At 43.2% G+C, this 23,057-nt stretch overlaps 1 protein-coding gene across 10 annotated transcripts in view; it reads left to right on the top strand.

The window, feature by feature from the left end:
* Positions 1–22,979, top strand: part of DUSP16 (dual specificity phosphatase 16) — a 110,181-nt gene extending 87,202 nt beyond the window's left edge. For all 10 annotated transcript variants that reach the window (XM_086401971.1, XM_086401976.1, XM_086401969.1 and 7 more), the window contains 3 exons: positions 8,165–8,324; positions 15,430–15,553; positions 19,288–22,979. In XM_086401971.1, coding sequence (XP_086258097.1) covers positions 8,165–8,324; positions 15,430–15,553; positions 19,288–20,404 — 1,401 coding nt within the window. In that variant the 3' untranslated portion in view covers positions 20,405–22,979. The remainder of the gene's footprint in view (positions 1–8,164; positions 8,325–15,429; positions 15,554–19,287) is intronic.
* Positions 22,980–23,057: the final 78 nt, after the last annotated feature.

Here is a 23,057-nt window from a genome sequence, read left to right on the forward strand (position 1 = left end):
TACAGTAATGTCCCCTTCTCCCTTAGAAAGTGTTAGTCACTCAGTTGTGTCTGACTGTTTGTGACCGCATGGACTTTAGTCCACCAGGCTCCTCTATCCATGGAATTCTCCAAGCAGGAATACTGGAGTGGGTAGCCTATCCCTTCTCCAGGGGATCTTCCTGACCCAGGAATTGGACCTGGGTCTCCTGCATTGCAGGTGGATTCTTTACTGTCTGAGCCACCAGGGAAGTGTGTCTCCCTTATGTCAGTTATAAATAAAGCTACTACTTACATGCATCTTTTATGGCATACTGTCTTATACATGGAGAATATTGGTGAGATATAAACTATTGTGGGCTTGGATGACTGTTTCTTCCATGAGGTCAGAACTGCCCCCTTTTCATGTTTCAGCCATGCCCATTGGGCGCCCAGCAGCCTGCCTGAGGCCAGGAGATGTGCATGCCGGCAGCAGGGCCACGCTGTGATGCCCGTGGCTGCAACTGAGGCAACAGTTGGGAAAAAAGAGGCAAAGTGCAACTGATGAGTCTCCTTCGATAGCTTTCTAGTGTCCTGAGTTACTCCAAGAGTCTGTTCAGAAAGAACCATGCCCAGAGGGGTGTTCCTTTACTTTCTCACTGGTTACAGTTTAAAAGGGTAAAAAAGGATGAAACTATATTACTTCACTTGGTTAAACAATAAAAATATGTGTGTAGGCTAGTTACTTCACTTCATTGCTCCATCTTTGTTGTTTAGACGCTCAGTCGTGTCTGACTCTTTGTGAGCCCATGGACTGCAGCACGCCGGGCTTTCCTGTCCTTCACCATCTCCTGGAGCTTGCTCAAACTCCCGTCCATTGAATCGGTGACGCAATCCAACTATCTCATTCTCTATCGTCCCTTCTCCTCCTGCCTTCAATCTTTCCCAGCATTCGGGTCTTTTCTAATGAGTCAGCTCTTCATATCAGCTGGCCAAAGTATTGAAGCTTTAGCGTCAGCATTAGTCCATCTAATTTGCTTTAAAAAAAAACTTCAGTGGACTGCAGCAATAAAGAAGACATATTCTAAAGATGAATATATTTGGATTTGACTTTTGACACTGGACCACTTGGTAGCTGTGTAACTTTGGAAACATGTAAACTTGCTAAGTCTTGGTGTCTTCATTTTTAAAATGAGAATAATGATAGTACCCATGTCAAAGGGTGGTTGTGAGGATTCAGTGAGACAGTCCATTTGAAAGTTTAGTACCGGGGCTTCCCTGGTAGTCTAATGGTTAGGAATCTGCCTGCCAATGCTGGGAACCCAGATTCGATCCCCGGTACAGGAGTATCCCACATGCCGAGGAGCAGCTGAGCCTGTGCTCCACAACTACTGAGCCAGTGCTCTAGAGCCCGCAAGCCGCAACTGCTGAAGCCCATGTGCCTAGAACCTGTGCTTTGCAACAAGAGAAGCCACCACAGTGAGAAGCCCGCACACTGCAAGGAGGAGTACCTCCTGCTCACCACATCTGGAGAAAGCCTGTGCAGCAACAAAGACCCAGGGCAGCTGAAAATAAATAAATCAAAAAACTAAAAAAGTTTAGCACAGTACCAGGTACATAGTAGGCATTCAACATGTTGGATGTTGTTATATATCTACCATGCGCCATAATAGTATATTATTAATAGGCCTATAACAAAGGTGCCCTACAGATTTTTTTTTTTTTTTTTTTAATTTAGGTTAAGTGGTCATTTCTGTAGAGTGTGAAAGTTGCTCAGTCATGTCTGACTCGTGACCCCATGGACTATACAGTCGGTGGAATTCTCCAGGCCAGAATACTGGAGTAGGTAGCCTTTCCCTTCTCCAGGAGATCTTCCCAACCCAGGGCTTGCACCTGCATTGCAGGTGGATTCTTTACCAGCTGAACCACAAGGGAAGTCCTGTGGGTGCTTGTCAGAAGTGCACGTGGTTCCCGTCTTTCTGTGGGGAAATCGTACGTGATGCTCGCTACGACTCGGTACACCTCAGAGTTGTCCTCGGTGAGCTCTGCCTGTGGTCTTGTGGTTGTATAGAGTGGGTGACATTGCCTACGTCAGCCTCTCTCCTCAGAAACGCCTGTGTCTTTACTGTTGGACTACTTTTCATTTAATAAAGCTTTGTAGTGCTATTGACAGAAAGGAGAAGGATATGTAAAAAGGTTCCTTTCTTTAAGGAGCATTGTTGAGAAAGGCCCAAAAGGCTTTTATCTCCAGCCCCTTGGTCGGGAACACTGGAGATCAGATGGTGGCAGAAAACCTTCAGTCATGTGCAGATGTCGCCATAGTAAACACTGAGATCGTCACAGCCCGACTGTTAGCCCCGCGGCAGCCCCTGAGACCTTCTGAACGTGAGGGTCAATCACTTTGAGCTCGCTTAGCTCCAAAAACTACTTCTTGACATTGTTATCTCACAGTTGAGAGGGCTTCATACCTGATCTGGATTTGCTCAGTCTACCTTTTATGTAAAACAGAATATATTCATTGTGCCAAATGTGGTAAATGAAGGGATTAGGGAGTTAGCAGGAGGCTAAAAAAGGAAGAAAATGACCAAACAAAAAGATTTGTAGAGGAGGTAGCATTCCTAGAAAAGAAGTGACCATGGTTGCTGAGAAGAGAATGATTTCAGGCTGAAAACATTTCCTGAGAGGCAGCAGCGGATGACTAAATGAAGTGTGTCATAGGCTTGACTGGAAAATGGCAGACAGGGATGATAGTTGAACAAACACATACCGACCACAACTACGTACCTGGTGCTAAAGGTAGAAAAACAAGCAAGGTTTAGTCCAAGATCTCAGTGCTTAATAGGATATACAAGAATTATCTGCTAGTGATAACACAGTATGCTCTGTATTTTACTAATAGCATGTCCAAAGTCCTTTGGACAAGCAGAGAACGGAATGGTTAATTATGCACCAATAGAAGGGTTCATAGGAAGGTTAAAGCAGAAAAGTGGTAGAGTCATCAGGAAGAATAGGGCCTTCTTGGAACTGGTGTGAACAACATTGAGGAAGGCTGGTGCACATGGTATGCTGGGTATTTGAAGGTTGTATGGGACAGGAGCGGGCAGTGAGACATGGTGAAAATAAGTGTGCATAAAACACACAGCCCCTGTTTAATGACAAGAAAGGATACTGTAGTTGTTGTTCAGTTCAGGTTTGGAGAGGAGAACACTGCAAATTTAAGAGATCTGTGGCAGCTTTTCTGCTCTCATGGTGTAGGCTGCTGGCTGAGCAGTGCCTGAGAATAGAGAGAAGGGGTGATGGGAGGCGTTGATGCTGCAAAGGTTTGACCACGTTTGGAGGGGAGTGGTGAGGAAGAGAAACGGGATGAAAGGATCCCATTTTTTAGCTCAAGTGTCTGGGTGGATATTATTACCAAACCCAGTTTTGGATTACAGAGAGGAAAGAAGAATTTGAAGCAGAGAAGGGAGAAAGAGAATGTGCTGTTTCTGAGTTTGAAAGTTTTGAGGGACATCTGAATAAAGATATCTAGGAAGCAGCTGGAAATATGGATCAAAAATTGAAGTGTGTGTGTGTGTGTGTGTGTTTATTTAAGAGTCATCAGCATGTAGAGACATGGAAATAGTCAGCCTTCAGAGAGAGTATTTAGAGCCAGGAGATGGCCCAGGACTGTATCTTAGAGAACAGTTGGGAAGGACTGTATCTTCCCAACATGTTCAGTGTGGGAAGAAAATGTTCATGTTGTGTGTGCATATGTTCTGAAGTCACGGTACAAAACAAACAAAAGTATTCTAGCATACTCCCAAATCTTGTAAATCAATGCACTTATTCATGCATTTTGGGGATTACATCTAACATGGTCATAATAAATTTACATAGTTGCCAAGGAGGGGGAAGTCATAGTAGACTGTCATGGTTTAATTTTGTATTCTTTGTTCCACTTCTCTAGTAACGAAGATAATAGAAAGTTGACCGTATTAGTGATGTGTGATTTTTTAAACAGTCTTTTTGCCCTTAAAAAGTTCTGCTTTAAAGCCTCGATTTTAAAAAAAGTCTTGATAAATGTAAAGAAACTTAAATCATATCAAGCATCTTTTCCAGCCACAATGCTATAATATTAGAGATCAACTACAAGAAAAAGCTACAAAAAAACAAACATGTGGAGGCTAAACAATATGCTACTAAACAACCAATGGATCATTGAAAAAGTCAGAGAAAAGTAAAAAGAACTCAGAGAGAAGTGAAAATGAAAACAGCGATCCAAAACCTATGGAATACAACAAAAGCAGCTTTGAGAGAGAAATGTATAGTGATGCAAGCTACCTCAGGAAACAGAAAGTCTCAGATAGCGACCTCATGCCTAGAGAAAGTAGAACAAACAAAACCCAAAGTTAGTAGAAGGAAATAAAGCATAAGGATCAGAGAGGAAATAAATGAAAGTGAAAGTCGATCAGTCGTGTCTGACTCTTTGTGACCTTATGGGCTATACAGTCCATGGAATTTTCTAGGCCAGAATACTGGAGTGGGTAGCCTTTCCCTTCTCCAGGGGTTCTTCCTAACCCAGGGATTGAACCCAGGTCTCCCTCATTGCAGGCGGATTCTTTACCGGCTGAGCCACACAGGAAGCCCAATAAATGAAATAGAGGCTAAAAAAACAATAGAAAAGATGAATAAAAGCTGGTTCTTTGAAAAGATAAACAAAATTGATAAACCTTTAGCTAGACTCAATAAGAAAAAAAGGAAGCGAGTTCAAACCAATAAAATCAGAGGTGACAAAGGAGAAGTTACAACTGATGCCACAGAAATAAGAAGATCCTAAGAGACTAGTGTGAGCAACTATATGCCAGCGAAGTGGGCAACCTGAAAGAAATGGACCGATTCTTAGAAAGGTACAATCTCCCAAGACTGAACCAGAAAGAAATAGAAAATATAAACAAATCAACTACCAGTACTAAAAATTGAATCAGTAAAAACTCCCAACAAACAAAAGTGTAGGACCGGGTAACTTTATAGGTGAATTCTAACAAACATTTAGAGAAGAGTTAACACCTATCCTGAAACTATTTCAGAAACTACAGAGGAAGGAACGCTTCTGAACTCATTCTCTGTGTCCACCACCATCACCCTGATACCGAAACCAGACAAAGATATCACACACAAAAACTTATCACTGATGAACATGGATGCAAAAATCCTCAACAAAATACTAGCAAACCGACTCCAGCGATATATTAAAAGGTTCAGACAACATGATCAAGTGGGATTTATCCCAAGGATGCAAAGATTTTTCAGTGTCTGCAGATACCATATCTACCACATTCACCAACTGAAGAATAAAAATCACATGAGTATCTCATATACAGAAAAAGCTTTTGATAAAATTCAGCATCCATTTATGGGTAAAAAAAAAAACTCTTCGGAAAGTAGGCATACAAAAACGTTGAAAAATGAAGTGAATTCCCTAGCAGTCTAGTGGTTGCTGCTGCTGCTAAGTCACATCAGTCGTGTCCGACTCTGTGTGACCCCATAGACGGCTGCCCACCAGGCTCCCCCGTCCCTGGGATCCTCCAGGCAAGAACACTGGAGTGGGTTGCCATTTCCTTCTCCGATGCATGAAAGTGAAAAGTGAAAGTGAAGTTGTTCAGTCGTGTCCGACTCTAGCAACCCCATGGACTATAGCCTACCAGGCTCCTCCGTCCATGGGATTTTCCAGGCAAAAGTACTGGAGTGGGGCAATTCCATTTCAGGGGGCACAGGTTTGATCCCTAGTCAAGAAATGTGGGATCCACCCCCCACATGCCACAGCACAACCAAAAAAGGAGGGGGTGTTGAAAGTGGGCATAGAGGGACCATACCTCAACATAATAAAGGCCATATATGACCCCTGACATTATAGTCAACAGTGAAAGGCTGAAAGCATGTCCTCTAAGATCAGGAATAACACAAGAATGCCCAGTCTTGCCATTTTTATTCAACATTGTTTTGGAAGTCCTAGCCACAGAAATCAAAGAAGGCAAAAGGAATTCAAATAGGAAAATAAGTAAAACTGTCATTGTTTGCAGATGACATGATGCTATAGATAGAAAATCCTCAAGATGTTACTAGAAAACTACTAGAGCTCATCAATGAATTCAGTAAAGTTGCTGGATACAAAGTTACTATACAAACATAGGTTGCATTTCTATAGTCTAACAACAGAGTATCAGAAAGAGAAATTAAGGAAATAGTACCGCTAACCATTGCATTAAAAAGAATAAAAGACCCAGGAATAACCTACCTAAGCAGGGAAAAGACCTGTGTTCTGAAAACTGTAAGATCCTGATGAAAGAAATCACACAGCAAAAATGGAAAGATATACCATGTCTTTGGATTGGAAGAATCAGTATCGTTAAAATGAGCATACTACCCAAGGCAATCTATAGATGCAGTGCAATTCCTGTCAAATTACCAATGGCATTTTTCACAGAACTCGGACAAAAAAAAATTAAATTTGTATAGAGACACAGAAGACCCAGAAGAACCAAGACAATCTTGTGAAAGAAGAATGAAGCTGGAGGACTCGTACACCCTTACTTCAGACTATACTACAAATTTACAGTAATCAAAACGGTAGGGCACAAAAACAGATATGTACATCAGTGGAATGGGGTAGAAAGCCCAGAAGTAAACCCACACACTTATGGTCAATTAATCTGTGACCAAGGAGGCAAGAATATACAATGGAGAAAAGACAGTCTCTTCAATAAATGGTGCTGGGAAAACTAGACAGCTTCATGTAAAAGAATGAAATCAGAATGTTTTCTAACACCATAAACAAAAATAACTCAAAATGGGTTAAAGAATTAAATTTAAGACTGAAAACCATAAAACTCCTAGAGGAAAACATAGGCAGAACAGACTTAGACATAAATTGTAGCAATACTTTTTTGGAACCATCTTCTAGAGTAATGGAAAATAAAAACAAACAAATGGGACCTAATTAAACTTTTAAAAGCTTCTGCACAGCAAAGGAAACCATAAACAAAATGAAAAGACAACCTACAGACTGGAGAAAATAATTTGCAAATGATGCCACAGATGGGATTAATTTCTAAAATATACAAACAGCTCATATAGCTTAATATCAAAAAAGCAGCTCAATTAAAAAATGGGTATAAGACCTAAATAGACATTTCTCTAAAGAAGACGTGCAGATGGCCAGGAGCTATATGGAAAGATGTTCATATTGCTAATCATTAGAGAAACGCAAATCCAAACAACGAGGTATCACCTCACACCAGTCAGGATGGACAGCATTAAAGAGTCTACAAATAATACCTGCACTGTTGCTGAGAAGGTAAATTGTTATAGCCAGTATGGAGAACGGTATTGCAGTTCCTTAAAAAAACTAACCATATGATCCTGCAGCCCCACTCCCGGCATATATCTGGAGAAAAGTATAAATAGAAAAGATACATTCACCCTAATATTCACTGTAGCATTATTGACAATAGCCAAAACATGGAAGCAACCCAAGTGCCCTTCAACAAATGAGTGGATGAAGAAGATGTGATGTATATATGTAATGCTTGTGTATATATATACATGTACATACACACAATGGAATACTACTCAACCATTAAAAAGAATGAAATAATGCTATTTTCAGCGATATGGATGGACCTAGGCATTATCATACTAAATGAAGTCAGAGAAAGACATATCATCTGATATCACTTATATGTAGAATCGAAGAAAAATGATACAGATGAACCTATATGCAAAACAGAAACAGACTCACAGATGAAGAAAACAACTTTTGGTTACCAGAAGCGAAAGCTGGGAGGGAGCAGATAGATGAGGAATTTGGGTTTAACATGTAAATATGTAAAATAGATAAACAACAAGGACCTGCTGTATAGCACAGGGAACTAAATTCAGTATTCTGTAATAAACTATAAAAAAAGAATATGTAATATGTATAACTGAATCCCTTTGCTGTACACTTGAAACTAACACAACGTTATAAATTAACTATACTTCAGTTTTTAAAAATTCTGCTTTAAACTTGTCTTCATGTGTCATTGTGCTAGGTTTTTGGATTTTACCAACTGAATGAAATCTGATCGCTTCAAGGAAACTAGTCATTTTAATCCTAATGTTAAGTTTTTCTCTTTAAAAGTGATCATACTATTACATTACATCACTTTAATTGTTCTTTCCTTCCCTAGGAGCTGATGCAACAGAATGGGATTGGTTATGTTTTAAATGCCAGCAATACCTGCCCCAAGCCTGACTTTATCCCCGAATCTCATTTCCTGAGAGTGCCTGTGAATGATAGCTTTTGTGAGAAAATTTTGCCGTGGTTGGACAAATCAGTGGATTTTATTGGTAAGTAGCTCAAGTGATATTACAAATCCTTTGGGTTATAGTCTCGTGTATGAGTATACCCTTTCCTCCCCTTTTCTCTCATTAGAGAAAAGGAACCTACTTCACAGATTTTTCAAAAGTCTGAAAACAGACATGATGCTGCTTGTCTCATTCAGTGGCCAGGTGACGTGTGTATGCTGTGCTGTCCCTAAGGGACTGGCCTTGTGACATCTTAGCTAACTCGAACATTCCCAGGGTTAAGCCTGGTGGGATCTTTGATTACAGATTTGCGAATGTTTGAAAATGGGTTAAACTTTCTGGGATTAAACTTGCCACCCACTTCATCAGATCCTATAAAAGACTTTTGGAAACGCTGGTGGCATTCCTTAACCTGTTTCTGCCTTGCTGCTGTGCTTTCCCCAGAGAACAGCCCAGTCCTGTGGAAACTAATCCCATTACATTTAAAGTTTTTATGTCACAAGATCCCTAAGCCTCCGTCTGTGTGCCAGCAATTTCAAGTATTAATAGTATTGGGTCTAATGAAATTCCAACACACACACTCACATTCGTGTGATCGGTCCTTGGCGATGACTGTGACAGGGTCTGGTCTGGATGGTACTTTGTTCTGCTCACTGGGCCCGTCAGCCCTGGAGCCTCCCAATTCCCAGCTTCTGGCACTGCTATGACATTTTTGGTGCCTTGAAATCAGGTCTGCTGGTAGGAAATCAGTGACGTTTACTTGAAATGTGGTTTTGATGGAAAATGGCTAAACCAACGAGATGGGTTCGTAGCTCCTGGGCAGCATGACTGGGTGTGACTCTTGATGTCCATGTGAGGAGTTTTGGTTGGTTTTCCCCCTAGTCATGAGCTGGAGCACCCTCATCCATAATTAAATACTCTTGAATTGGTTACCGAAAGGTTTTTTTTAAAAAAAGAACTGATTCCTTTTAAACAATGTAACTATGTAAATTAAGCCCCTCACTCTATCCTTTCATCTGTGAGAGGAATTTTCTAGACAGCGCTTTTGGAACTTAGGGTAATTCTGAAACAGATCCCCCTTTTCTCAAGAGTTCAGATGGCCAAGACTTCTCCTCTTCCATAGGCATGCATCCTGTGAAACACCAGACGGTAAATGGCTTAGATAATTTGCATGAAAATCATAACAAACAAAACTCCTGTAATTAATTTTTCCCGCCATTCTACTTATAGGAAGTATTCAGCATATCATTCAGTGTTTGCCTCTTTGAAAGACGACAGTTATAGTTAATGTTCCCATTAAATGTCACATTGATCTGGAGATAATTGGCTCTGGTTTCAGCTAAAAGTACGGTTTCAGAGTCTAAATTCAGAAGAAACCTGATTCTGTTAAGTCATGACAGTGTCTAAGCTTTAGGAGGGTTGGTAGGAAAGAGAGAACTTTGCCTCCAGCTTACTTTTCTTCGACTTCATGGGAGCTATTGGCCGCTTTTAATTCATACAAAAGGAACTTTACTATGTTCCAAGTTGGTGAGATACATACCCAAATATATATTGTAATTGTATATCTGAAGATATTTTTACTCACCAGTAGTTCACTTGCTTGGCCCTATTTACTGTTAGGGTCACCACCCTTTTCCCACCCAGATCATCCAGTGCAATACCTCCAGCCCACTGTGGAATTCAGCCTGTGTTCACTGGAGGTGCTAGTCTCCTCCAGGCCATTTAAAGCCTTGGTTAGTCATGGCAGAGAATATAAAGATGTACCCTCGTACAGGACTTAGTAACTTACAGGCTCATACTTTTTATTATTCAGATTAAATTTCAGTAAGTTCCTGGGTTTGTTGGAAAGGCTCAGGTTTGAGTGTTGCCTTTGCTTTTAGGAGAGGGAGGCAGAGGTGAGCGCAGTTGCCTGTCTGTGCCTGGGACCCTGACCAGGCCCCCAGGCCAGCTGGCTGTTGGTACAACTCCTGCCCCATTTCACCCACAGCAAACTCAGGGCTTTTGTAGGCAATACAGGGAGGTAATTAAGAGGATATACTTTGGAGCCAAACTGTATTTGAGTCCTGCCTCCCTTGGTTATCAGTTAAGTGATTCTGGGTGAGTTACTAAAAATTCTCTGTTCCTTAGTCTACTGATCTGATGACTGAAGACAATGTATTTATCTTATAAGGTATATTGTATACCTGTATATACCTTATAAAGATATTGTATAGATTAAAATAGATAATACATATAAACACTTTGCACAGTGTCCGACTTGTAACTGGCTCTTAAATAGTTCAGTTCGGTTCAGTTCAGTTGCTCAGTCGTGTCCGACTCTTTGTGACTCCATGAATCGCAACACGCCAGCCCTCCCTATCCATCACCAACTCCCGGAGTTCACTCAAACTCACATCCATTAAGTTGGTGATGCCATCCAGCCATCTCATCCTCTGTCGTCCCCTTTTCCTCCTGCCCCCAATCCCTCCCAGCATCAGAGTCTTTTCCAGTGAGTCAACTCTTCGCATGAGGTGGCCAAAGTACTGGAGTTTCAGCTTTAGCATCATTCCTTCCAAAGAACACCCAGGGCTGACCTCCTCTAGAATGGACTGGTTGGATCTCCTTGCAGTCCAAGGGACTCTCAAGAGTCTTCTCCAATACCACAGTTCAAAAGCATCAATTCTTTGGTGCTCAGCTTTCTTCACAGTCCAACTCTCACATCCATACATGACCACTGGAAAAACCATAGCCTTGACTAGACAGACCTTTTTGGCAAAGTAATGTCTCTGCTTTTGAATATGCTATCTAGGTTGGTCATAACTTTCCTTCCAAGGAGTAAGTGTCTTTTAATTTCAGGGCTGCAGTCACCATCTGCAGTGATTTTGGAGCCCAAAAAAAGTAAAGCCTGACACTGTTTCCACTGTTTACCCATCTATTTCCCATGAAGTGATGGGATCAGATGCCGTGATCTTCGTTTTCTGAATGTTGAGCTTTCAGACAACTTTTTCACTCTCCTCTTTCACTTTCATCAAGAAGCTTTTTAGTTCCTCTTCACTTTCTACCATAGGGTGGTGTCATCTGCATATCTAAGGTTATTGATATTTCTCTTGGCAATCTTGATTCCAGCTTGTGCTTCTTCCAGTCCGACATTTCACATGATATACTCTGCATATAAGTTAAATAAGCAGGGTGACAATATACAGCCTTGACGTACTCCTTTTCCTATTTGGAATCAGTCTGTTGTTCCATGTCCAGTTCTAACTGTTGCTTCCTGACCTGCATATAGGTTTCTCAAGAGGCAGGTCAGGTGGTCTGGTATTCCCATCTCTTGAAGAGTTTTCCACAGTTTATTGTGATCCACACAGTCAAAGGCTTTGGCATAGTCAATAAAGCAGAAATAGATGTTCTTTTGGAACTCTCTTGCTTTTTCGATGATCCAGCGTATGTTGGCAATTTGATCTCTGGTTCCTCTGCCTTTTCTAAAACCAGCTTGAACATCTGGAATTTCACGGTTCACATAGTGCTGAAGCCTGGCTTGGAGAATTTTGAGCTTTACTTTACTAGCATGTGAGATGAGTGCAATTGTGCAGTAGTTTGAGCATTCTTTGGCATTGCCTTTCTTTGGGATTGGAATGAAAACGGACCTTTTCCAGTCCTGTGGCCACTGCTGAGTTTTCCAAATTTGCTGGCATATTGAGTGCAGCACTTTCACAGCATCATCTTTCAGGATTTGGAATAGCTCAACTGGAATTCCATCACCTCCACTAGCTTTGTTCGTAGTGATGCTTTCCAAGGCCCACTTGACTTCACATTCCAGAATGTCTGGCTCTAGTTGAGTGATCATACCATCATAATTATCTTGGTCATGAAGATCTTTTTTGTATAATTCTCCTGTGTATTCTTGCTACCTCTTCTTAATATCTTCTGCTTCTGTTAGGTCCATACCATTTCTGTCCTTTATCGAGCCCGTCTTTGCATGAAATGTTCCCTTGGTATCTCTAATTTTCTTGAAGAGATCTCTAGTCTTCCCCATTCTGTTGTTTTCCTCTGTTTCTTTGCATTGATCACTGAGGAAGGCTTTGTTATCTCTTCTTGCTATTCTTTGGAACTCTGCATTCAGATGCTTACATCTTTCCTTTTCTCCTTTGCTTTTCGCTTCTCTTCTTTTCACAGCTATGTGTAAGGCCTCCCCAGACAGCCATTTTGCTTTTTTGCATTTCTTTTCCCTGGGCATGGTCTTGATCCCTGTCTCCTGTACAGTGTCACGAACCTCAGTCCGTAGTTCATCAGGCACTCTATCAGATCTTAAATAGTAGCTGAATTAAAAAATTATATGAGAAGCCTTTTTTTTTTCTTAGAGGTGTACTCTGTCTCCTCAGTTATTCCTCCGTTTTCACCTTTGTAACTTCTCCCCTTCATCCATTTCATTTGCTATCTTTTTTTTAATTAATTAGTTTTTCAATTGAAGGATAATTCTTTTACAGAATTGTGTAGGTTTCTGTAAGATATCAACATGAATCAGCCATAGGTATATACATATGTCCCCTCCCTCTTGAACTACCCCCCACATCCTTTTTTTTAACCTAGAATTGATAAAAGAAAAAAATAGGCAAAATTGAAAAATATATGTATCTTTTTCTTATCCTTGGATTGTTGTAGTGGCAACCTGCTTTTGTTTTAATTTCCAGTTTTCCCCATCCATGCCTTCTTATTGCCCCTATTCAGCACCTGCAGAGGCTATTTAAGTGTCTCGGGTCCTTCGCCCGAGTTTCCCAGACTCTCCAGTGGCTGCTCCCCACCTCTGAACCTCCTGTTCAGTCCCTTCCCATCCAGCATGCACCAGGCAAGACTCTCTTCTGAGCAGTGGTCCAGCCCCACTGTGGGTCTTTGTTGAATGTTTGGCTTCTCTCCTCCAGGCCTATGGGCATTCCTTCCTTTGCCTTAAGAGACTCAGCTTAGCACACAGTTCTGATAAGAAATGTATTCTAATGAGCTCCACTTCATATAATCACTTTTTAATTAGATTTTTAAAATGCACCATCCAAACAGTTGTAATTGTAAAAGCAGTGTAAGTACCACACGGAAAATTTGAAAAACAGAGAAGAGGAAACCTATACCCTCAACATCCTAACGCATCTGTTATCATCATCACTTTATTTCCTCCTTGCATTTTTCAATTTTTTTATGAAGATTACCTTTTAAAATATGTATCGGCCAGCCAGCCTGTGTATACAGGGTTTATGCTGTGTGCTCAGTGTTCAGTACTTTGGGAGAGTGTTAGAAGCAAAACCCTTCTCAGCCCTTCGAGTCTAGTTCTGAGATAATTATTAAAAATGAGAGAATACTGTCAACATTAAAAAAATATTAAAAATATTTCAAGCCAGCCTATTTCCAGTAAGAATTTGAAGCAGCTTACAGGAAGAGGTTGGGACCAGAAGGTAACACACATTCACCCATATCACCATTAAAATGAGATGGAAGATCAAGAACCAAGTAATACGTGGCTAGCAAAAGTACAGTAAAATCCGAATCACAGTTCCTTATTGACATTGAGTGAAAACCTTGGCTTTGAGCTTCTCAGTAGCCAAGGTTAAAAAGGAAGTACTAAGAGCAGTCTAGGCTAAATGCTGCCTAGTAAAGAGGAGGAAGAGAGCTGTGGAGGCCCAGGGAGCCGTGGACTTTGTGGACATGCGTTTATATACCGTTATGTTGTACAGTGTGTCCTTCTTTGTTTGTTTCAATGCTGTCTTGTATCCCTTTGTTATTGTTTTATTGTGTTTGATTTCTCTATTTAAAGGGAGGCTGCTTGATTGTTCATGTTCTACCTCAAAGCCCTTCAGTGTTCTGTACATAACAAATAATACATCATGTAGGTTAGATGTTTGTAATATGTATAACAGAGGTGGTGAGGCTGGAGTAGCCTTGTATTATTCAACTGCCAGAGCAGAGTCCCTGGGATACCTGTTAATTACAAGAATATTAACATAAGGCTTGGTAAACTTTTGGTAGTTAATCAGTGAAAACAGGAATGAAAAGGGAAGTTGATGGCAGCAGGTAAGCACACAGGAAAACTGTTCAGAACTGAGGCAGGCATAGTACCGACTGAAATGGTGGTGGCTTCCAGGCTCTGGGGTAACTTCATCCTTACCCACGAGAAAGCTTTTAAAGCTCATCTACAGTGAGAGGTGGCAGGACTGTGAGATTGAATTTACTTGGTTCTTGGTTCTAACAGAGTCCTACCATGTTACGGGCAATTAGCATGACGCAGTGTGACAGTATGACCTCAGAGGTCAAAGTTCCCTTGGTCCTCATTAAAGTGACTTATGAAACCTGATTCACAGTGCACACATGGTTTCTCGATGAGTTCAGCAAATAAAGTTCAGTGAGCCACTTTATGTCGTAGCAAAAAGTCTCCTGGAGAAAAATGGGGAAACTCTTTTCTATGAGGAAGATGGGTTCTGAGTTGGCATTTAAAGTTCTTGACGTGGCATCTTTTATATTTGATGTCGTGTCACTGTGACTAGGTCTCTCCCCTCCCCAGCGCCCTGCTTTTTACACAGTAATGTGTATTACATATGTTTAAAATGAAAAAGTGCTTTTAAAATTTAATCTCATATGTTTAAATCATTATTAGGTCATACACCTAAAATACAACATTATATGTCAGTTGATTCCTCAAAACTTGAAAAAGGTCTCTTACGTAATTAGCAAAAAGCTGAAGTGTCAGACAACATGGGTAAACAGAATATTAGGTAAAATCATAGGATTTTGGATGTTATTTTCTTTTATACTATTCTGTATTTCTGAAGTTTTCTATGCCAGGCAAGTAGAATCATGTGATCACAATATGATTTATACTCAGGGAGAGTAATTAAAATGATACATAATATAAAAAATGCAGTGAAATGTATTGAATGAGAGGTAACCTGGATTAGGGACAACTTGCTTATTAACACATGTGGGGACCTTCTCTGTTCTCTGTGAAAATGGTGGGGAAATCATGTTCCCCTACCTCCTTAAAAGAGTATTGAAAGGAAAAATAGCTAAGTATCAAGAGAGGGGCTTTACTTTGCATCGGCAGGTGAAGGACATTGTGTGAGTAAATGGAAACACCGTTTCACTGCTGAACAAAGTTGTTAGTGATCTTTTCTGAATTTGACTCCTACAGAGAAAGCAAAAGCCTCCAATGGATGTGTCCTCGTGCACTGCTTGGCGGGGATCTCCCGCTCCGCCACCATCGCCATTGCCTACATCATGAAGAGGATGGATATGTCCTTGGATGAAGCTTACAGGTGAGGGCAGGAACATGCCCTATGTGAGTGGCTTCTCCTTTGACCTGAATCCTCAGGAGATACGAGTGGGTGACCACGATTATTTTAGTTAACACTCTACAGGTGACTTGATTTTTAAATGTTTAAAGATTGGAGAAAAATGTATTTTTATAATTTAGCACTAATTCTACCCTCCCATGTATGAAGTTCATCCTCAGCTGCTTTATTGAGTTTGAAAAAAGTGAAGTGTGTTAGACGCTCAGTCAAGTCCAACTCTGAGACCCCATGGACTGTGGGCCGCCAGGGTCCTCTGCCCATGGGGTTCTCCAGGCAAGAATACTGGAGTGGGTTGCCATTCCCTTCTCCAGAGGATCTTCATGACCCAGGGTTTGAACCTGGGTCTCCTGCACTGCAGGCAGATTCTTTACCATCTGAGCCACCTGGGAAGCCCTGAGTTTTTTTTTAAGTTTAAGAAACAGCAAATCTAGAGATCTTTCCGTAGTTGGAGAAATATCATTTGTTCTAATTTACACATGAGAAAAAATGCTCCAGGAGAATACTCATTATAGAATTCCTACTGTGCTTCAGACTCTCTCTCGCTATCACTGAGGATAAAGTCCAGTATATGTAAGTATAAAACCAAATAATTGTCAAACTCCATTCACAGTCTAGACTAGTCCAGTTTTTTTTTTTTTTTTTAATATTTATTGAAGTATAATTGATTTACAGTGTTGGTAATTTCTGCTATGTGGCAAAGTGATTGAGCTATGCAGGCACGTATTCTTTTTTATGTTCTCTTCCATTATGGTTTATCACAGGATATTGAATATAGAAGGACCTTGTTGTTCATCCAGCCTATATATAATAGTTGGCACCAGCTAACCCCAAGCTCCCAGTCTTTCCCTCCCCCACTTTCCTCCCCCTTGGCAATCACAGGTTTGTGCTTATGTCTGTTGCTGTTTCGTAGATATGTTCATTTGTGTTTTCGATCCCACATAGAAGTGACAGCATATGGTATTTCTCTTTCTGACTGCACTTAGTATGATAATCTCTAGGACCACCCATGTTGCTGCTGCTGGCATTATTTCATTCTTTTTCATGGCTGAGTAATATTCGTGTGTGTGTGTGTGTGTGTGCGCGCGCACATCTTCTTTATCCATTCATCTGTTGGTGGACATTTAGGTTGTTTCCATGTCTTGGCTATTGTGAGTAGTGCTGCTGTGAACACTGGTGTGAATGTACTTTTTGAAATTATACTTTTGTTGGAGTATATGCCCAAGAGTGGGATTGCTGGATCATATGGCAACTCTACTTTTAGTTTTTTGAGGAACTTCTGTACTGTTTTCCATAGTGGCTGCACCAGTTTACCTTCCCATCAACAGTGTAAGAAGGTTCCCTTTTCTCCATAACCTCTCCAGCATGTATTATTTGTAGACTTTTCAGTGATGGCCATTTTGACTTGTGGGAGGTGATATCTCACTGTAGTTTTGATTTGCGTGTCTAATTAGCGATGGCAGACATCTTTTTCATGTCCCCATTGGCCATCTGTATGTCTTCTTTGGTGAAATATTTAGGTCTTCTGCCCATTTTTTGATTGGGTTGTTTGTATAGTTTAGAAATTAAGCCCTTGTCAGTCACATCATTTGCAAATATTTTCGCTCATTCCTTGGTTGTCTTTTTGTTTTATGGTTTCCTTTGCTGTGCAAAAGCTCCTAAAATTGATTGGTCCCATTTGTTTATTTTGGTTTTTATTTCTATCACCTTGGGAGACAGTCTTAAGAAAACATCGGTACAATTTATGTCAGAGAATGTTTTGCCTGTGTTTTCTTTTAGTTTTATGGTGTCATGTCTTATATTTAAGTCTTTAAGCCATTTTATTTTTTATGTATGATGTGAGGGTGTGTTCTAACCCCTTGATTTGCATGTGGCCATCCATAGACTTGCCCAGATTTTGCAGTGTATTGTTTTGACTGGGTTGCCCCCAGTCTCATTCTCCAGACAGAAGGCAGCCAATGCCAGCAGCACCAAGGACTGTGGTTGTGTTGAGGGGCGTATGAAGCAGAACCCTCTGTGCATCTTGTTGGATAGAGGTGGATAGTCTCCATGTGATAACGGATCAATAAATATATGCACACAGAACCAGGCCTGTTGTAACAATAGGATTTTTTTTCTCAAATTGGAAAATTTGGAACAAAGAAATGAGCTACTCGAACAGCTTCTCACTGGCGGAAGGAAGTGGGGAGGCAGGAAGTAGGGAGGCAGGTCCTCCCCTCTGGCTTAGCCCCCCAAGGTCCTCCTGAATGCCACACAAACCAGCAGGAAAGGCACCCTCATATCCTCATGGGGGTCTTAGCATGAAGACTCTGTATTTACACTTGTCACAGTTGAGCCAGTTATTTCTGGCTTTGTTAATTTGCTTTAGGTTACATATTTCTAAGGAGTTTATTTTTGAGTTTTATCTTTCCTTCCTTATTTAAATTCTTAGGGTAGTTTCACTCCTTCATCTTCTGAGGCATGTCCGTGAGAGTCAGGGGCCACAGTCAGGGGCCACTAAAGAATGTATCTACTATTTCTGAGTCTTTGTTTCTGCAATGAAATGGAAAAGCTGTTTACTACTAGTTTTGATCCCTTGGTGACTCTTCTAACAAGGTGGCTACAGGAATGAATCCAGATGTTAGACCTGGTTTTGAATCCCAGCCCCATACTTTAATAACTGTGTGACTGGGGCAATTCACATAAGGACTGTATGTACCTCTGTGATGGAGGGTAGTTTTGAGGGCTGATTGAGCTAATACTCTTATTAGAGTGCATTAACATGCTGAGCAGACAGAGTCCACTGTGTGACTGGTTATTCTGTCCCATTAAATACAAAGAGCAGGGAACTGGGAAGTGTGTGCTTTGATGCTCTGGCCATCTGATACCCTCTCTCTTTTGGTCATTAATTAAAAATGTGAAATGTCTCGAAGTCACTGTGGGGACTCTGACATTGGTAAGTTGAAGGTGGCATGGCTGTTAAGCTATACTTCTGATGGGAACACCAGTGCTGGGGCAGGGTAGGGGTGAGGGTGTCCTAGGTGGTAAGGAAAGAATCATCTCTTACCAGCTGCGCTGGCAACACTGCGCATGCTGAAGTCGCTCAGTCGTGTCCGACTCTTTATGGCCCCATGGACTATAGCCCACCAGGCTCCTCCTTCCACGGGGATTCTCCAGGCAAGAGTACTAGAGTGGGTTGCCAGACCCTCCTCCAGGGGATTGTCCCAAACCAGGGGTCAAACCCAGGTCTCCTGCATTGCAGGCGGATTCTTTACCATCTAAGCCACTAGGAAAGCCCGAGAAAACTGGAGTGGTTAGCCTATCCCTTCTCCAAGGAGACTTGCCAGCCCAGGAATCGAACCAGGGTCTCCTGTGTTGCAGGTGGATTCTTTACCAGCGGAACTAACCAGGGAAGCCCCACTGGAGCCCTTAAGTCCTTGAAAACAGGGAGGACGAACCTAGAACTTTTGGGGCTGGGCTCCCTGCTTTCTAACATCCTCAGGGTCGTCCTGCAAAGCTCCCCAAGGCAGAGGCCCTCACCTCCCCCTCCACCCGCTCCCTGAACTTTTTTTTTTTCCCTGAACTTTTAAACCAGCCATCTCCCGAAGGTCTTGGGAGGACCTCTGATAATTATGTCTCACCTCTTCACTTACTGTAGCTTAATCACTTTAACAGGTCAGCTGTCAGATTCAAGCCTTTTTGGTTTTTCCCTCTCCTCACAGATTTGTGAAAGAAAAAAGACCTACTATATCTCCCAACTTCAATTTCCTGGGCCAGCTCCTGGACTACGAGAAGAGGATTAAGAGCCAGACTGGGGCCGCTGGGCCCAAGAGCAAACTGAAGCTGCTGCCCCTGGAGAAGCCAAGCGAGTCAGTCGCCGGGCCCGGCCCCGTGGAGGGCGCACAGGGGAGCCAGCTGCCCCCGGGGCCGCCCCACGGCCGCCCGGCTCCCGCTCTCTCCGAGGGGGCGGGGCCCCGGCCTGCGCCCCCCAGCACCGCCCCCGACGACGGCCCCCTGGTCCAGGCACTCAACGGGCTCCACCTGCCCCCAGACAGGCTGGAGGACAGCGGCCGCCTCAAGCGCTCCTTCTCGCTGGACATCAAGTCGGTGTCCCCGACGCCCGGCGGTCTCTCATCCCCCGAGGCCGCCCTGGAGCTCTACAAGCCCGCCGCCTCCAGCCTGGAAGGCGCGGGCAAGCCCTGCCAGTTCTCTCCGGTGCAGGAGGTGTCGGAGCAGACGCCGGAGGCCAGCCCGGACAGCGAGGAGGCCCCGCCGCCCCGGCCCTCTGACGGCAACGGCCAGGGTGCGCGGCCCCGGCCGGGGAGGCCCCTGTGGTCGCCCCTGCACCGCAGCGGGAGCGTGGAGGACCGCGGGCAGCCCCGCTTCCTCTTCGGCCTCTCGGCCAGCCAGCAGCACCTGGCCACTTCGGCCACGGGGCTGGGCCTGGAGGGCTGGCACTCGGATCTCTTGGCCCCCCAGACCTCCGCCCCGGCCCTGACCAAGAGCTGGTATTTTGCGCCAGAGCCCCCGCACTTCTACTCGGCCTCGGCCATCTACGGGGGCCGCACGGGCCACCCTGCCTTCAGCTGCAGTCAGCTGCCCACGTGCAGCGGGGACCCCGGGCATTCGGTGCGCCGGCGCCACAAGCCCGGCGACAGGGCCGACTCCCGGCGCAGCTGGCACGAGGAGAGCCCCTTCGAGAAGCAGTTCAAGCGTCGAAGCTGCCAGATGGAGTTCGGTGAGAGCATCAGGTCCGAGAACCGGTCGCGGGAGGAACTGGGCAAGGTGGGCAGCCAGTCAAGCTTTTCAGGCAGCATGGAAATCATCGAGGTCTCCTGAGCAGGAGGACACTTGTGACTCCCGTGGACAGGGCTTGTCTTGTTCACGAAAACTAATTCCCTGTAAATCTGAAATATATATATGTACATATATATTTTTGGAAAATGGAGCTATGGTGTAAAAACAACACATGGATCCACACCATTCTTTTGTAACATCTGCAGTTGAGAGAGCAGCTAATACTTCTCTCAATACAAATGGAAGGGCCCAGGCCAGCTTTCCCCCAGACACGTGACACAGTTCTATGCAATGGATTGCACATCCTCCCGTTCGTACTAGATTGAGTTCTACTTGGAGTTGGAGGACGGAAGCCCCCACCGTTCTCTTGCTGTGCTACAAAGAGATCTCAGATCCTAGTCCTGTCTGGTCCCTTCCGTAGTGCACCTTAGCGCTGAGACTGAGCCAGCCTGTGGGTCGGGCGGGGAGACCCCGTTAGGAACAAAACCTAATGGTAAATCCACAAGGAACCATCATGTCTAAAGCTGATGCACAGATCCAAGCGCACCCGCCAGCCGCTGAGCTGGCCAGCGTCATTCTGCTGACCGACCATTAGGGGGCCTTGCCAAGACCTACTTTAGAGCAACCCCAGTACCTCAGACAAAGTCGGGGCTTTCACCACTACCAGGTCTGGTGGCCCGGTTTCTAGGCATTGTGAACAGGTAGGTAGCTAGTCACACTTTTTGACCAATTCAGACGGCCTCTGCAGGCATTTCCAGTTAGGCCTGGATGGAAGTGGTCCGGCTCCTCTTCTCGGCTTTGTGAAGAAGGAAGGTGAAGCTATCTGAGATCAACTGAACAGCCAGGAATCTGGCAGCATCATGATTTAAGCTAATGTTGGGAGGCTAAATGAGTCTACCTCCCTCTTTCTAAATCAAAAGAACTGTTCAAGATGGGCTTGTTAATCCTGGGAACTAACCTGGTTTCAAGCCAGATGTGAATTTATTTGGTAGCAGAGCAGCACCCCCTTCAAGGTCTCAGCCATGCTAGGTATTTTCTATTTTGGTTTCACTGCACAGAGGTATTTTGTGAAATGGAACAATAAAGTGGAATTTTATTGCAAACTACCAAGAGGCAGAAAACTGTGGAAGGATAAGAAGATCAAACTACTGAGGAGCAGCAGGCAGCTGTTATTTTCTCAGTGGGTTTTTTTTCCCCCTTAGCATGTGATGAAGGTGGTATTTTCTACGATTTCCTTAGGCTTTCATACTGCTAGGGCTGAGAGGCTTTCGTAAGCCAGGAATGCTCAGAACTAAACAGTATAGAAAGGTGAGGAGGCGGACAAATTTTGTTTCATCGCAAACAGAATGGAAAGACACACCCACACTATTCTCAAACTACCCCCGGCATTTTTTAGTAGAAGGGACACCAAAATGGAGCGGGACCAAGTGGTCTCAGTCCGTACCTACAATCACTGTATGGAATCAACCCTGGCAGCTGAAACTAGGTGATTAGAACAAGTAAACAGTGATAGTACTTACCTGCTTTTAAATTTCCTGGCTTGAGTTTTGTCAGCTACAGTCTGGTCCTGTTTTGAAGCCTTAATTCACGTCAGCAGCTTTTTTTTTTTTTTTCCAAGGGTGGTGGGTGGGTGTTCGTGTTGTTCTTTACTGTAAGTGTAGCTAGTTGCTGACTCATATCTCAGGTTTTTCTACGTGTGAGAAATGGACAGTCCTTTGAGTCGGATGTGACTTCATGTTTCTTACGGTGACTGCTAAAACCAGCATAGAATGACATGATTCAAAACTGACTTGATCGTGACAATTCTGAGCTTCATAGAACATAACTGGTTATGCACAAATAATGGGCTGTGATCTGGGTGTAAAATGGAGTGAGTAAACTGTAGGGAGTGCATTGTTACCATACTGGAAAGGTTCTGCTAAGTTTAGCTTTTTTCTGTACATGCAAATTCTGGGTGTAATCAGACCCAATTATCAAGGTTTCACACATTGATTTTTGATGTGTTATGTACACACGCACCAACCATGTAACAGCTCCCAGCTTCCAGAGTCTGGTCACAACTGTGGAACATTTTTGAGACGTGAAAGCAATGGCTCCAATGCTGTATGTTTCAGGAAGGTTGTGGGATTTGGTTTTAATGAGATCTTTGGGCTGAACTGGCCTTCCAACCTTCAGGATTTCTCTTGGCCATGGTCCCCTTCCTTCCTGTGACCAATGTGGTCCTGTGCTACAGCTTTTAGTTCTTGGTCACTAATGTCAAATAATCTGGAGACTTCCCAGCTGAGGAGCCAGCCCTGGAGCCACATGGGTGTCCATGGCCCCGGGTGGCTGGTTCTCTGCACCGTGAATCGGAGGGGGAGCGCTGGAGCCTACTAGATGATACAGAATGGTGATATTAAACAGCAGAACTAGACTTCGATGTGAGAAATGCTGGAAAATGGTTTAGGACATTTGTAAAGTTGGGTGGGAAGATGTATAAATGTTTAATATGAATATAGTGTTCTTTTGGAGTAAGGCAAGCTGTTGAATGGTTACAATTGTGCATTTCTCATTCTGATGTGTCATGAATGTTAATATGATGAAATAAAATCAAAACTGGTACCTGTTTATACATAAACATGAGAAGGGACTTCTCTCTGTAGCACGTCCAAGGGGTTAGGGAGGCCATAGTGGAGCCTGGCCTGCTGGCCTCCCA

Source organism: Bos grunniens, chromosome 5 (assembly GCF_055505025.1).
Source record: "Bos grunniens cultivar Pamir isolate PY7600 chromosome 5, Bosgru_T2T1.0, whole genome shotgun sequence".
Lineage (NCBI taxonomy): Eukaryota > Metazoa > Chordata > Mammalia > Artiodactyla > Bovidae > Bos > Bos grunniens.